The following is a 15,872-nucleotide window of genomic DNA, read 5'->3' on the forward strand; positions in this document are numbered from 1 at the left end:
TCTTCTCGGGCTGGTTCAAAACAAGGTCAATCCATTATCTTAGAGGATAAGAGGGGAAACAAGATACTATGTTGTTTCTCAGTTTCCGTTAAAGTTCTATGTCTTCTTGATAAGCCAAATGAAAATCAATAGCTACTCACTCCATTCCTAAACATTAGATGGTTTAGATTTGTCCTAAGTCAAATTTTTAAGAGGCTGATTTTAAAGTAACATGAAAATCTATCAACATTTGCAGCTCTAAAATCAGTTTTTTTTTAATTTGCCATGAAATATATCTTCGCAGCACACTTATTTGATATTGTAGATACATTTTTATATATAAACTTGGTCGACTTTTAAAAGTTTGACTTAGCATAAAAGTAGAACATATTATATTTAGGAACATAGGTAGCATGTGCAAAAATGTGAATAGAAAGATTGATATATTCGGTAAGTCAGTGTATTTCCATATAAACTTTCGTTCACGTTTCTTCTTTTTGAGGAAAATGTTCGTAAATAATTGTTTTAAGTTTTCTTTTTTTTAGCGAAGTAGAATTGTTTTAAGTTTGTTTTAGCTAAATACTCCCTCCGTTCCCAATTAATTGGCGCCGATCATTTTGAAGAAAACCCTATTAATTTACGAAATCAACATGCAGTACACATCTTCAATTGAACGTGGACTACGCGTTGATTTCGAAAAACAACATGTTTTTTTTGCAAAAGTTCTGATAGAACGTGAAGTGCAGATCGATTTCAGGAAATAGCAAGTTTTTTTTAAAAATTTCAGACGCCTAATTTATTAGGAACAGAGGGAGTAGAATTGTTGGAGGGAGATCGTTTGAGCAGTAAGAAAACAGAGGAGTACTCCCATCAGAGTCAAACAGGCTTAAAGGACCGGCCCATTCTCCGTAACTGCAGTCCACGGCTGTGAAAAGCCTACATATATACAGAAAAAAGGTTACGCAAAAGCCTGGTACTGGTATGGATGGGACCATGAAGCATGACGTGGCACGGCCGCCGCGCAAGCGCAACACCGACACGGCCGCGAAGAGATTAGTCCAGGTGGCGGTGACAACGTGGCGCACCCCCCCGCCGGAGAAGCGCCACGCCGAAGCCGCCGTCCGTCACTGCACGTCACCTACCCCCCACGCGGATACGACGACCGCGGCCCGCCCTGTGCTGTGCTGCCTGCGCCTTGGCCGACTCGACCCCGCGACGAGAATAAAGGGGAGCGACCGACGCAGCACGCGGCACGAGACAAACCCCAGCAGTACCCCCACCATCTGTCCGTTGGAAGCTCCTCTAGTCCTCTTCTTCTCCTCCTCCTCCGCCCGCGGCAGCAGCAACGTCGGCGCTAAGCAATCGAAAGCCCTTGCCCTGCCCCCGTCGCGACAAGCCGCGTCCGACGAACCCGCGCACGGTCGCCTCCTCCTCTGTAATCGACGGAGCAGGGGGGGAGGATTGATCCCTCGCGCGCACGCGGCGAGAGGGGTTAAGGAGGTTGGCCCGGCGCGGCGGCATGGACCGCATCGTCGGCCGCAAGTTCAAGCTCGGCCGGAAGATCGGCTGCGGATCCTTCGGGGTCATCTACCTCGGTGAGCGATCGATCATTCAATTCCCCGCCAGCCGAGCCGACCCCATTTGGTTAAGTTTTTTTTTTAACTCCACCGTGCTCTGATGATACAAGATGTTTTCTCTTCTTCTTACTGTTGTTGCTGCAGCCACGGACATGGACACCTACGAGATCGTCGCGGTGAAGATTGTGAGTCACTAGCTCTTCCGCCCTGTCTCGTTCGTTCGGTAGATACATTTTGAGTTATGCGGAGAGGTGGATTCCCTGACTCGCGCGGTCCATTCGATTGCTCTGCTGAATTTGTCTGTTAGTTATCGCTCCTGGTTGATTTAGGTTGGTACTGATGGGACTAAAATATTGGTAATCAAACGGGTAGAAAGGTCGGAGATTCATGTCATGCCTTCCTTTTAGTTTAACTGTAGGGCCACCTTTTTGGCTTGTTTTTCTTCTTCTTATAGAATGATACTACCTGGCCTGTTCACCTACATGATGATCGATACGGGTGGTAGTTGGTCATAATTATGCTTGGCGTAGCCGAATTGTATTTGTAGCCTTGGAGGCAAAGTTGTGATAGCAAGCATAGGAGTGGGAGCAGAAAGCTTCTGGTTGGTGTTGCTAAAGCTCAGTTCCTGTCCCTGCTTTCCCCCCATCCTACTTCATGGCTTGCATAGTTATATGAACTGTCCAGGGACGGAGTAGAGAACCCTTTCTTTTCACACAATGGCTAGAAAACCTTATTTTGGTTACCTGACCGGCAGGAAAGTAGCAGCACCAAGCATCCACAGCTGTTTTACGAGGCAAAAATCTACAACACGCTGCAAGGAGGAAGTATGTATGCCCTATTATTTAATTATGCATTATAGTGTGGTGTGGCGTGCTTCTTTAGATAAGACCATGTGTTGATGGGGAACATTCTGGCATCCAGGTGGCATAGCGGATGTCAAGTGGTGTGGTGTAGATGGAGAGGAAAATGTTCTTGTCATCGATTTGTTGGGTCCGAGTTTAGAGGATTTGTTTGTCTATTGTGGCAGGAAGTTCACATTGAAGACTGTCCTAATGTTGGCAGATCAAATGGTAATTAATTACCGAGCTTTGTCTATTTCAGTTTATTGCATTAGCTTATGCCGGATTAGGAAAACCATTAGAAAACATTTGTTCACAAATTCGATCACTTGTGGAACTCAGGAATTTTTTTATATCTGGTAGTGCTCATTTGATCAAACACTGAAACTCTATTCCTTATGTTGTGTTTGGAGAATTCCACTATTTTCATGCTCACTTCAGTAATAGGAGTTGTTAATAATCAAAATAATCAGCACTGAAGCCAGTAAAGTACATTTCTTCAAAAAAGCAAGGAAAGTACATCTGGAGAATATAAACCAGACCACAGTTCCACTATACGTTGCTTCTATAATCTGCGATCAATCTTTTTTTTTTGCTGGTAAATCTGCAATCAATCTTGATGCTAGAGCTCACATAATGTACTCCCTCCGGTTGGAATTAGTTGTCAAAATATTACATGTACCTAGACACTTTTTAAACATAGATACATCCATATTTGGACAAATTTGAGACAAGTAATATGGGTCGGAGGGAGTAGTTAAGTAGCCGCACATAGAATACAGTTGCGTAAGCTTCTCCTTGTCCCTGCTAAATCCGTATTGTTTTTCTGAATTTCATTGATGATTAGGTAAATCTAATTATTGTTTTTTGTCAATAATTCTAACAGCTTACAAGAATAGAATTCATGCATTCCAAAGGATATTTGCACAGAGACATAAAACCTGACAACTTTTTAATGGGTCTTGGTCGAAAAGCAAATCAGGTTGGTGTAGTACATCAAAGCTCCACATTAAGATGTTAATGGACTGAATGACTTAGTCAATTATGTCTCTGCATGTGATTATTAGTTATACGTAATTGATTTTGGGCTTGCAAAACGATACCGGGATTCTACTACGAATCGACATATTCCTTACAGGTACCCATCTATTTCTTGGGAAAGATTGTGTCTTTGTTAAAGATTTTGCCGTTGGTTTACTTTATTACTGATGTTAAACTACAATTATATTATCCCCTGAAATGTAGTTCTGCTTTCCCAATATTGATTTAGGCAGTTTATTGGCCTAATACTTGTGTTTGTCTTTTGGTTTTTTTTACCTGTAACACATCATGTAGGCCTCCACCTTGTGACCTTTGCTATAATTGCGACTGGTGTCTCACTTAATTCATGAATAAGAGTTGTTTGTGCCATGTGGTACTTGACCACACCTACTTTGTTCTTCATTATGTGGCAGCATTCAGCACAATATTTACTTATTTAGTCTTCTAGGTTCCATCAACGATCCCATTTATATCATAACATCTTACTCTGTAAGCTCTATATGTGTTACAGTGCAGTGGCTTCTATATTTAAATAATAATAATAATAATAATAATAATATATGTAATGCCAAAATTTCCCATTATGTTCTTCCTATTGCCCAATCATATGGATTTTCACCTTTTCTGTTACAATTATTACATTGCAATAAGTATATTTTCATTATTATTTTTAAATATTCCTTGATTGTGATCTTTGATACTGCCGGTTAACATTGAAATGCTACTTCGCTGCAGGGAAAATAAAAACTTAACAGGCACTGCACGCTATGCAAGTAGCAGCACTCACCTTGGAATTGGTAAGTTATGACCTGTTGATGACTTGTCAAATAATCATTTAGATTTGATTTTGTTTATTGTTGTTTGATTTACTGGCAGAACAAAGCCGGCGGGATGATTTGGAATCTCTTGGTTATGTTCTCCTATATTTTCTGCAAGGGAGGTAGGCTTATACTGTTGTTCCATAGGGCATATTAGGATGTTGCTTATGGTGAAGCTAAGATGAACACTTAAATATTCAGTGCATACAACTTCTAGTTTTATTTATTAAATAAACACCATTATCTAAATTAAATACTCCCTCCGTCCCGAATTAACTGACGTGGAATCAACTATCTCTGAAGTTCACCCAGCAAATTTTTACCCATTTGTGCCTTGCCCATACCCTGATCACAACCACCAAGTAACCATTTTTTTTTGTGTGTGGTGAGGTTTGCTACCAATAGCAATAAGTGTAAGAGCTGCCATAATTTTGTGGTCTTACTGTCTATGTGGTTTATTTTCCTCTTAACTATCGTGGCATGTACTGTTGCGTGCAGTCTCCCTTGGCAGGGACTAAAAGCTGTGACGAAAAAGCAGAAGTATGAGAAGATATGTGAGAAAAAGATTTCAACGCCTATTGAGGTTCAGATCTTGATATTAAACCAAGCATCTGAAAGAATACACACTACTGTATTTGTCGCTGACGAAAAATATACTTATCAGGTGTTATGCAAATCTTGTCCTGTGGAATTTGCATCTTACTTCCACTACTGCCATTCATTAACATTTGATCAGCGGCCTGATTATGGATTCGTGAAGCGTCTTTTTCGCGACTTATTTTCTAGCCAAGGTATTCCCTGATTAAGTAGTACCCACGACAAGTATTTAGGAACGGAGGGAGTACTATCTATCTACTAGAAATGACTGCTAAAAGTACCCACGTTACAAAATAGATGGAAATTTAGAAATCATGCAGACAAACTTTCTATTTTTTATGACTAGTCAATCAAAATATTATATATGTTGGTTCTTTGTTTGCAAAGGGTTCCATTAGATTTGTCATGAAAAATTGCTCCAAAGTAAAAAGAATGTTATCTCTTTCTTCATATTCATACAAAAAAAATCGAGCAGAAATATTCATACAAATAGTAATGGTCTAAGTTGCATATAAGAGATTGTGCAAAGTCAAAACACCTTCTAATTTGGAACGGAGGATTATATTGTTTCAACAGATTCTCTATCTGAGTTTGTACTTTAAATATAATCATCCAATGTTTTCCTCATCTTTTAACAGGATATGAGTTTGATTTTGTCTTTGACTGGACTGTTTTGAAATTGAAACAAGCCCAAAAGTCCCAGGTACATCATGAATTAAATTATTTAAGTAGTTTCATTTTGTGATGCCATTTGGCCTGGTCTGTAATTCCCTTCTTTCTCCAGTTCATTGTGCTATATGTTATGATGATTTCTAAAGAGTGGAACTGTTATTGGGACAAATGTGATATTTCACTTTTCATGATGATACAACTGCAGCTTTCGTCAGCTTTGTTTCATTGCATGGAAAGAACATTTCGCTTCTTGTGCAAGTGGATTTACTTTATCTTGCATATTTCATTTCAATGAAGCATTCTGCAGAATAATTCATAAATTTACTCTATACTGACATGTTGAAATTTTAATGTCATCTGAAATATACATTATCATGTTCAAAGAAAATTTCGTTTTCTTACCCAAGTGCATTACTTAGTTTATGCATATTTCACTTCAACGAAGCATCCTGCAGAAGACTTCACTCTATACTGACATGGTGCAATTTGAATGTCTATTTGACAATTTCACTTCGTTTGCAGCATGGTGGACCAGCTGTTACTCGAGCAACCCCAGCACATCTTGACAGACGAGCAGGTAATATAGCCTATCAATATACATAAGAGTTCGCAGAACAATAATCTATCTTGCGTAGAATTTTCTAGTAATTATATTTCTTAGCATCATTCTTGCAGCAAAATGAGCCGCGGTGATTATATATAATGATTTCTGCTTCTAATGGAGGATAAAAATATTGTATATGACATGGTTTTGTCTGCAATAATCATTTTTCTAAAGTATCAAGATACAGTGATTTCTTCTGTTGCATTTTGATACTTAAGAAAAATTAAAACACTTATTTATCATTTTTTTAAGTGCCAAGATGGAAGATATAGTTGTGTATTGCTACTAATAAATCAGACTAGAGATTCTGTAAGAACATGACTGATCAAATGGTTAAAATATTGACTTCTTGTCTTTACTTATTTTTAACAGGTGTAAATGGTGATGTCCATCCAAATGAAGCCGCCCATGAACAGATGGGGTCAAACCATATGACCGGGCCAGCTGCATTGTTGCAGGTGAAATGGTCAACTGAGAGAGATCCCTACCCTAGCATGTAGCATCCTGTAAACCCTCAGTTTTCTTATTACTTTACTTATTTGAAAGTAGTTAGTACAGTATAAAAAAAATACTTGATCACTCACATGATATGTCCGTCTTAGTTACTACCAGCTTTTTACATACTTATATTTAAATATAATGTAAGTCGTTCTTGAAGTGTGAAATTTATTATGTCGAAAAACCTAATGTGAAATGTTTTATGAATTGGACCATAACTGTTCTTTGTAATCGTTATCTTCTGTCTGAATGATGGATTTATACACCGCACTGCTGTCCGTGGGAGAAAATTAGTACTCCCTCCGACCCATATTACTTCTCTCAAATTTTCCCAAATATGGATGTATCTATGTTTAAAAAGCGTCTAGATACATGTAATATTTCGACAAGTAATTGCAGATGGAGGGAGTATTTAACACTAACTGATAACCATTTAGGTGGATCCTGGGATGGAAAGTGAGTTGGATATTTTCTACGTTACAAAATTGTCATGTTTAACTTCATTTTGTTCACATGGGTGGGATGGTTGATCATTCAGGGACAGCATATGGATGTCAGTGCCAAAAAAGCAGATCCTATATCATCTGTTGCTCTACCTGGTGCCCAATGGAGAAATGATGGTACTTCAAGACGCATAGTGCAATTTGATGCTTCTCATCATAATCAGGGTTTTGTCAGCAATACTGGCTCATCTACCGCTTGTTTTCGGACATCCCCACATTAAGCCCCAGCAAAGTGACAGGTGAACTTCTAACAATAGTACTAGGCTTGTACTGTTTCATAGGTCTAAACTCTTGTTCTTAATGTGGTTGCCCTAATGAATTTATGTTGCTATATAGGCCATATCTCTTATGGGGCAATGAGGAAATACTTAAGAAGAGACCCCACCATATCTTGTCGAGTGGTTCAGAACTTCAGATTCAAGCATCAGAAAATCAATTTAAATATCATGGTGCCTACAATGTTACTAAGATGACTACAGATGCATTTTATGGTGATGCTATCTGCTAATTATGCAAGGTTTGCTCACCGTTGCGATGAATACTCCAACAGTTTGTTAGAATGCTTCTTAGATATTTTGTTCCCAGTAATGGATGACATGTAAATGTTCATATGTTAATAAATAAATGGCATGGGTATTAGGGTATATTGCAATCAAATAATGATGATACAAGCTCATTCAGTATCCGCTATCTCCAGCATACATGTGATGACTATTTCTTGAATTTGCATCGTGGTCTGAAATATTTTCAGCAGTAGGCATTGAAGATGCTCGAGAATTTAACAGGAGTGCATTAGGCTAATCTTAAGTTGATTGTCCCCGCGTGGGTATTGGTAGAATTTTTTTCTCGGCAGGAAATATTCAGTAGTTGATTTATGATTGGTGGAGCTTTTACTTCACATATATTTCCTTGGAATCACAAGTTGAGTTCATATCTCTCAGAGCCTTCTTGTTAAGAAGGCTCAGAAAGCAACAGAACCAAAGGTAGACCTCTAAATGAAGCATTGGGAAATGGTATCACCTGTCATTCCTATTTTTTGCAGTGCAAATTAAATGCCAATATTCCTTTGCTTTGCTACACGACCAGTATTTACCTTCAGTTGAAGTGTCTGGTCCTTGTACTATTGAGTATTATCAGAAATTAACTGTAAACTTGAGACATTAAGGGGGTTCTAGTGAGCTCGTTTTTTTCTTCTTTCAGTTTTCTTAGAATAAACATGAGGCCGTGAAGGCAGTAGTGAACGCACACAAGCTGCTGCCTGCTTGAGGACCTGCAGGTGCTGCTACTGCGAAGGAAGAAAAGAGGAGGAACATATGGTAAGTTCGTGGTCTCTGGGAATCGAAGAAGGAAAGGTGAGGTCATTACTATTATGGTGGACCTGGAAGCTCTGTAAAACTCTTGGACGCTGGAGGACAATCAAGGTACTGGCTCAATCAATCAAAGTGGAGAAAAGGTGCAATCTAGTTTTACAAGAAAAGGACCAAGTGTGATGATGAACCCTGCAATATATTGGTGATGAGTATATAAAGCAGCTTGAGTCCGTGAAAGAGAAACTTCCCAGATCCAGAGAAGCTTATCATAAAGGGCTTCGACAAGGGGTTTTATTCGTTCTTTGAGCAAAAAGATAAAGATCGGATAGATTCGAACCGCAATTGCAAAGGTAATAACTACTATGCCAGCCCAAATCATGATTTTCACCAACTTGGATTTGGTTCTCTCGCTAAAATCGCGAGTTGCAGAGATGAGAATTATGAAAAGCAAGATCCCGAATAAGAAAAGTTTGGCCAATAGTAGGGCAAGAAATATTGAATGGTGATGTAGGCGGGGGTTTCCGAGGAATCCAAATAACCTCTGGGTTTTTTCAGATTTGGCGAGCCTCTGGAATAACTAGTGAATCACTCAGACAAACTAGAAGGTGTGTGATAGATTCAAAGAACAAAATGATAACTATAGGACTTGGTAACTCCGAGCCTCGCCGCCAGGGGAAGGAGAGGCGAGTTCACCTCGATCCCGGTGGTGTGCTCCTCCCAGTGAAGTGGCTTCTCCTCGGTCCTGGGATGATGGTGAGGTGAGGCTACTGGATGGTGGTCAGCTCTGATGATTGACCCAAAGCTTCGGTTTCTTGGAGGAATTTGGTCCTGCAATTGCTAGTTTATATATCTCCACCGACTTGGTTGATGTAACGTCTCCGTGATATGCTCGTGCGTGGGTGTAGCCTGATGGTTCACTGGTTTCTCGGTTCAGATGTGAGCTAACCGATTGCTTCTCTTAAATGTTTGTGAGTGTGGCCAAGGAGGCCCATGTAGTCTTGTAGATTGGTGTATGTGTACAAGAGAAAAAGGTTAATTAGAGAGTTCCAGTTGACTCCCCAAGCAACTTCATCATCCTTCTCTTTTGAAATAAGCATTTATATGTATATGGCAAGTCATGTACATGAATAACCTGATTACTTAATAGTCGTTTAGTGTATCTCTTTTTTACTTCACTTGGCCTTGATCTGACTGCCAAATGTAATGTTTTTTTCCAACACTTCACCTGTTGTCTCTTTTCGATAACTCCTGTGTTGTATCACTTCTTTAAGACTTTAACCACATGTCCTGACATGGAGAAAAAAAATGGGAGATAATTTTGCATTTCTTTTTCTTCGTTTTGTATTCTCCTTAAAATTCAGAAAAGGCAGAGCGGCAAAGCTCCTCCACTTCCACTTGGGAGTTGGAGCGCCCCCAAAATGTAGGGTTTTGTCGAGCGAACAGCTCCTTCCACTACCAACACTTTTATGTTTTCTACATGAACGGCAATGATGGAGTAGTATTTTCTTTGTGTGATCTTTTATCAATACATTTCCATGCAAAAAGAAGAAGAAAATGAGGAGCACGCATCTTTTGTTAGGTGTGCTTACTATAAGCATATGCGCGCCGTGTCAATCCTAACAAACCTGGACGCGTCAGAAAGAAGGGCATTGCTACCATTTCAATGAGAAAAAAACGTCCAGATGCAGAACAGGTTTTGTCTTACGCCACTTGATGTCAGACAGCACTAGACGGACTTGGTTGGGACTTGGCATCATAATTTGCTGATCACGACGAACTAAAAAGAAGCCGAGTGTTCGACCTCCGTGTTGTTGGTTGAGCTTTGAATGACAGGAGGCTTTAGCTTCGGCGAGAACCATTTAGTCTGTCCCTGCACGGCCAAATTAAGCAATGATGGGAAACAAAGCACAACATCCCGTAGTGGCATCGCATCATGACCAAGATAACTCTTTATGGTATCAGCATTGTGCCGCTTTCTTTTCTTTTTGGAAGAACCTGGACTTGACACCCTTTTTATTTACTACGGAGTACCTCCGTACCTTTGAGATGAGAAGTAAAAGTGTTTGTCAGTTCCCTAAGAAAAAGTGTTTGTCAGCGTTCAAAGAGAGAGAGAGAAAGAGGACGCCTTCATTGTTCTGAACTTCATCTCTGTCACACGTGCACCAACAGAACCAATTGCCACACATTTTTATTGTATCTTACATACCCTTACACTGGTGTAGTTTTTGTCAATACCTGTATATAGATTGGATGTTTACCTTAGATACAATGCACCTTGCTACTTCTAGCATAGCAATGTTGTTCAGTACACAAACTTGACCATAGTTGAACTTGTTTTTGCTCATCTTTCAAAAAACTTGTTTTTGCTCGAAGAGATGACACTAGTGTGGCTCACCAATGTTATTTCTAGATATAACATGTTTTATCTTTGTCCTAAATCAAAAATTTAAAGGTTGATCAAATGTATAGAGAAATATATTATATCTACAATATCAAATAAGTTACTATGGAGATATATATATATATCATAATAATGGATTTAATAAAACTGATAGCAGTGGCGAAGCTAGAGCAAGAATTCATTTGGTTCAACTCTATTGTTTACGGTGTAATCTTTTCTAAATAAACATGATATAGGCTAATCAAATGAAGGTTTGGAAATTTTATTCGGTTCATCTCAACCCAATCCTAGTATGCTGGCTCCGCCCCTGACTAATAGAGTTGTATATGTCGATAGATTTTTTTATAAACTTGGTCCGACTTAGACTTACACAAAATACAACATCTTGCATTTACGAACAGCGGGAGTAGCACTTTTTAGCCCAGACATCCTTGCATCTTCCCTTGCAGCAGATTTGCCGAGTTTTTACTGAAAGCTCCTGCCCCCTCTGAAAAACGACATCAATCCACTGCCTTTTCTAGTTACAAATAAATATTTATATGATCGCTAAATTACATTGGTTACCACATCTCTGATCTGAACATTCAAATTGGACGCCTAATCTTCTCTGTTAAAAGAACAAGGAATCCAGGGCTCGTTCTATCCGTTCGTGGAGAAGAATACTTTCGCACGGACGACGGGAAACCCGGATTGCAGGTGGAATCATTTTCTCTGACCAGAAAAGGGTCTTTTCTTAAGCACCCAATCATGAACCTTCTTTCCATTATTTCTTGGGAACATCAAGAAATAGTATCCGAACAAGGAAGACAGGAGGTAAAGCTCCAACTCTTGCATGTTTGCTGAAAGATCGAAATGCTACAGATTCTGAACTTGTAGACCCTCCTGTAAGATTACCCGCTGAACTGAATGGGAAATGTGCATTGTCAAGCCAAAAGATATCTCTGTTGCCAAACTCCTATATGATCCTGCTCCGCATATACCTCGATATCATGGACACTAACCTGCTGAACTTTATTTTCTCTGTTGCCCCCAATGCTTCTGGTCACGGGCAAGGATTGGTATCATCGCCCAATTATAAATCTGTCCTGAAAAGATCCACTAAGTTATGCTTCATTAGTTAATCTCCTTGTTTTAATCATTTTTCTCCTTGCCGACAATGATCTGCATGGATTCAGTAACTTACGACCCACCTCTGACTCGGAGTTGGGAGATCATGACCAATTACCTTTTAAATTACTACTGCCTCTTTTACCTTCTACTATATAAGATCCATCTCCAAAATCCCTGTAAGTCTGTAACCAAGAAAGGCCTAATATAATGACACATCAAGTATTAAATCTTGTGTATTAACTACAGTATTTTTTTTTCTTCATGAATTGGCTAGTCAAAAGCATACTAGAGAATGCATTGGGTGGTTTGGGATAAGAGTAGGCGGGAGGAAAAATTAACCTTGTATGTTGAGATTTGAAGATTTTGAAGATATGCCTTGTATACTGGAAATGAGATAGTATGACATAGGCCATCGTAAGGGCCAGAGAAAAATGCAGAAATGCTTAAGATAAAAATAGTATAAACCGTATGTCATGACATGTTGAAAATCTCGCATGAACCGAAAACATAGAGTATGTGATAGAAACTATTTGGTCACACCTCAAAAAATAATTGGGTGTTTGACATACTAAATTTGTACTAAATCCAAGACACTTGTTATGGATAGGAGAGAGTAGTTATTATTGACAAAAACTAAAAAAATATCATTATGTTGATTTGATGGGAATTACTTTTATTTGAAGTCCCATGCAAAGTAGCTCATAGGCTAATGCTACAAATTGAGCACAAATACTATCAAGAAAGGAATTTCTTTGACTCAAGAGTGACGATGAAGAAATCACTTGACCTAGCAATTTCCTTGTAAATTAAATGCAGCATGACCAGCAGAAATGTTCTGCCAACAAGCTGGTGACTCACAAGCCTACCTTAGCTACCTATTCTGCTAAAACATTCATGTAGGAACAAAAACAAGACGTGCGTGAGCTCACAAACCAAAGGCATCAAGGACACACCCTGGCTCCGCAGTAGAGCACACTACCAAAAGATGCTCTAATCTACTAAGTGCTGCCAAAAGCAACATTTTGAGCTCTTTTGTGGAGACTTTATTTAGCACCCACTAAGAGCATGAGCCGTAAGCACAGTTAATTAACACCACTTCCTACCTTGTCTTTTCCGGAGCTTACATATATAGGACAAGCTTGACAGTGTCATCCCCGTGTACTTGTCTGAACTCTGAGTTGCTTATGACAGTAACCATACAAGATCATGTATACAAGTTGCTGCTAACTAAGCTTTATCCTAGCATCAAGCTCAGCCTCAACACTACCTGTCGATCTCTGTCAACCGTGTGTTCATGTGCTTCTAAGCCGTGATTATCGAAAACAAAAGTTTCCGGTTAGATACTGACATCATTAAAGTCCTGTCAAGGTTAAAAAATGTTCAGAGTTTGTTTAGTTTCTTACCACTGACATTAACCCATTGTTTCCTGTCAGACAATGGAGGATGAATGCCTTGATCACGACCACCAGCAGCAGCAGCAGCAGCAGGAGGAGGAGGAGAAGAGCAACAATGGGCAGCTAACCCAGAGGCTGGAGGGCATCGAGGAAGAAGGCGGCCCGGCCGAGACGTGGGCTCCTCCTCCGGCGGCGAAGACGGTGCGGGCGCCGGAGACCCCGACGGAGACGATGGAGTTCCTCGCTCGGTCCTGGAGCCTGTCGGCCGCGGAGATCTCCAAGGCGCTCAAGGTCCTCAGCAGCAAGGGCGCCGCCGTCTGCGACGACGACATCCCCGACGCCGCCGTCCCGTGTGCTGCCCTAGGTAAAGAGCAGAGGCCACCGCCTGAAACGAGCCCGCCGTTCTCTCCCAGGGCTGCCACCAGTGCCACCATGGACGCGCAGCTTCTCCGAGCGGGGGGGAGAGGAGGGGGGAAGACGACGACGATGGGGGCGTGGATGAAGGAGCAGAAGGAGAAGAAGCGCGCCGAGGCCCGGTCCCGCAACGCGCAGGCCTACGCCGCGACCTCCGTGGCCGGGGTCGCCGCCGCCGTCGCCGCGCTCGTCGCCGGCGCCGTATTCTCCTCCTCCTCCTCCCCGCCCTCGGATCCGCCTAATCCGGCGGCCAATAACGCGAAGACGGCGGCGGCGATCGCGTCGGCGGCGGCGCTGGTGGCGTCGCACTGCGTGGAGATGGCGCAGGCGATCGGGGCCAGCCACGAGCAGATCGTGGCCTCCGTCGGCTCCGCTGTGAACGCGCAGACCAGCGGCGACGTCATGGCGCTCACGGCCGGCGCGGCCACGGCGCTGCGCGGGGCCGCCATGCTCAGGGCCAGGCTCCACAGGGAGATCCAGGGCGCCGCTCTGCCCGGAGGAGACGGCGGCAGGTCGGCGGCGTCGGAGAGGGACGTGTCGCCGCTCGTCTTCGTCTCCAGAGGCGGCGAGCTGCTCAAGCGCACAAGACAAGGTATGGTGCATTGGTGCTCTGCTCTGCCGAGTACCCTGTGCGTATTCTAAATAAATTCCATTCTAAACCATACACCAAGTCGGAGATAAACCCCGACTTCTCAGTTCCCCAAATCAGAACCCTATTCTTATTAATCCCCTTCAATCCCGACCTTCGGAAATCAAATTTCGTTTTGGAAGAGCAGGATTGCTGACAAGATAAACAAATCTCAGTATTTTTATCGAAAACCCCATTAAACTAGACGATAACTTAGATTGTGATAATTTTAGTAGAAAGTTAGAAAAAAAATTAGATGCATTTATTTTCTTCAATGCCACGCACACGAAGGCGTCCATACGGGATACAGCTACGCGCGCACGCAAGCAGACGGGTATATGTGTCATTTCACACCTGCTCGGAAAATGAAAAATAGAGTTAAAATAGGAAAAGGTAAAGCATCAAAGTGTCCAAGTAAAACAAGATAAATGGTCAAAGACCGGCTATTATAGAACAGATAATTAATTGCTCAATTAACACGAGACGTGATCAAATTGCCGCATGCATATGCAAAATTGTAAATAATATTACATAACTCCTAGTAATAAGCTGAACTGAATTAGTCAACAAATTCCAAAGTTTAACTGATATGTCAGCAATCTCATTTTCCCAGAACGGTTTTTGATTCCCCAAGGATGAGATTAGACAAGATTAACAAGAACATGTGCTGATTTCAGGGATTAAAAAGTCAAGATCCATTTCAGACTTATCTATTAGATCAAGTAGGTCAAGGTTTAATATGATTACTCTTCTTCGAAACGTGGGGGATTTCATTCTGTTCGCGCACGCGCATTGCAGGTATACTACACTGGAAGCTTGTCACGGTGTACATAGACACCAACTTCCAGGTACGAAGAACATAGCCGTCCGATCCGAATCAGTCCACAAACATCGAAGGTGATATGAAGCTAATCACCATCCAAACTAATAATCTGCAGGTGATCATGAAGATGAAGAGCGCGCACATGGCCGGCACGTTCATCAAGACCAAGAAATGTACTGTACTTGCTCCTCTAACACGTCTGTTACTGCTCCAGTCCAACAAGAAATGACTAAAGCTGGTTTGTTGCAAATTTCAGGTGTGGTGCTGGACGTCCGGGCGGAGGTGGCGGCGTGGGCAGGCAGGGAGGTCGACGACGGGATGGGCCTTGCGAGGAGAGGCTACTTCGGGGTAAGGACGGAGGAGAGGGTGATCGAGTTCGAGTGCAGGAGCAAGCGCGAGCAGCGCAGGTGGGCGCAGGGCATCACGGAGATGCTCAGCCGCCGCGACAACAGCATGAACATCGCCTTGTAATTAAACACACAATGTCCGCAAATCAGTAGTAGCGTCAGAGAGAATCAGTGTTCTGGTTCTCGTGACATTTGCATGTGTATATATGTGTGTGATTTAGTTTGGTTCACTGGAGCGGGTGTGGTTTGAGCTCCGGATGCGAGTAATCAACCCTGTATTCTTGCGAACGTTTTGTGAGTCCAGTTTGCTTTCCTCT

The 15,872-nt window shown here is 41.6% G+C and overlaps 2 protein-coding genes and 1 long non-coding RNA gene across 11 annotated transcripts; 2 read left to right on the top strand and 1 right to left on the bottom strand.

Moving 5' to 3' along the window:
• The first annotated feature begins 1,214 nt into the window (after window positions 1-1,214).
• LOC100838167 (casein kinase 1-like protein 3) lies at window positions 1,215-9,655 on the top strand. Of its 8 annotated transcripts, XM_024459691.1 has the most exons (17): window positions 1,215-1,574; window positions 1,701-1,741; window positions 2,311-2,380; window positions 2,478-2,626; window positions 3,282-3,377; window positions 3,463-3,533; window positions 4,172-4,233; window positions 4,313-4,376; window positions 4,753-4,837; window positions 4,919-5,045; window positions 5,490-5,554; window positions 6,046-6,100; window positions 6,500-6,623; window positions 7,025-7,081; window positions 7,164-7,367; window positions 7,465-7,645; window positions 8,329-9,655. In XM_024459691.1, exons 1-15 carry the CDS (start codon window positions 1,499-1,501, stop codon window positions 7,261-7,263), a joined length of 1,242 nt encoding a protein of 413 aa, XP_024315459.1. In that variant the 5' UTR covers window positions 1,215-1,498; the 3' UTR covers window positions 7,264-7,367; window positions 7,465-7,645; window positions 8,329-9,655. The 8 variants fall into 8 exon arrangements, with proteins under 8 accessions (XP_024315459.1, XP_024315462.1, XP_024315461.1 ...); XM_024459694.1 differs by lacking the exon at window positions 7,025-7,081; XM_024459693.1 differs by lacking the exon at window positions 7,025-7,081 and having other exon boundaries at window positions 6,500-6,585.
• A 1,680-nt stretch (window positions 9,656-11,335) lies between these two features.
• LOC104582524 lies at window positions 11,336-13,491 on the bottom strand. The gene is made up of 2 exons (XR_730274.3): window positions 13,353-13,491; window positions 11,336-13,251 (listed from the first exon to the last, which is right to left on the bottom strand). It is a non-coding gene; the product is annotated as an uncharacterized LOC104582524 (long non-coding RNA).
• Window positions 12,026-15,843, top strand: LOC100837246 (VAN3-binding protein-like). Of its 2 annotated transcripts, none has more exons than XM_024459690.1 (5): window positions 12,026-12,131; window positions 13,353-14,349; window positions 15,184-15,233; window positions 15,324-15,381; window positions 15,465-15,843. In XM_024459690.1, the coding sequence occupies exons 2-5, from the start codon at window positions 13,386-13,388 to the stop codon at window positions 15,677-15,679; spliced, it is 1,287 nt and encodes a 428-aa protein (XP_024315458.1). In that variant the 5' UTR covers window positions 12,026-12,131; window positions 13,353-13,385; the 3' UTR covers window positions 15,680-15,843. The 2 variants fall into 2 exon arrangements, with proteins under 2 accessions (XP_024315458.1, XP_003565526.1); XM_003565478.4 differs by lacking the exon at window positions 12,026-12,131 and adding an exon at window positions 13,142-13,284 and having other exon boundaries at window positions 13,383-14,349.
• The last annotated feature ends 29 nt before the right edge of the window (window positions 15,844-15,872 follow it).

The sequence above is a fragment of the Brachypodium distachyon genome, chromosome 2, assembly GCF_000005505.3.
Source record: "Brachypodium distachyon strain Bd21 chromosome 2, Brachypodium_distachyon_v3.0, whole genome shotgun sequence".
Taxonomy (NCBI): Eukaryota; Viridiplantae; Streptophyta; class Magnoliopsida; order Poales; family Poaceae; genus Brachypodium; species Brachypodium distachyon.

Excerpts from the sequence above, each read along its gene's own strand:
- LOC100837246 (XM_024459690.1), top strand. The coding sequence starts at position 13,386 with ATGGAGGATGAATGCCTTGATCACGACCACCAGCAGCAGCAGCAGCAG. Across the intron at positions 15,234-15,323 it reads ACATAGACACCAACTTCCAG|GTGATCATGAAGATGAAGAG; the intron begins GTACGAAGAACA and ends AATAATCTGCAG. Across the intron at positions 15,382-15,464 it reads GTTCATCAAGACCAAGAAAT|GTGTGGTGCTGGACGTCCGG; the intron begins GTACTGTACTTG and ends TGCAAATTTCAG.
- LOC100838167 (XM_024459691.1), top strand. The coding sequence starts at position 1,499 with ATGGACCGCATCGTCGGCCGCAAGTTCAAGCTCGGCCGGAAGATCGGC. Across the intron at positions 2,627-3,281 it reads TAATGTTGGCAGATCAAATG|CTTACAAGAATAGAATTCAT; the intron begins GTAATTAATTAC and ends TAATTCTAACAG. Across the intron at positions 4,838-4,918 it reads AGATTTCAACGCCTATTGAG|GTGTTATGCAAATCTTGTCC; the intron begins GTTCAGATCTTG and ends TATACTTATCAG.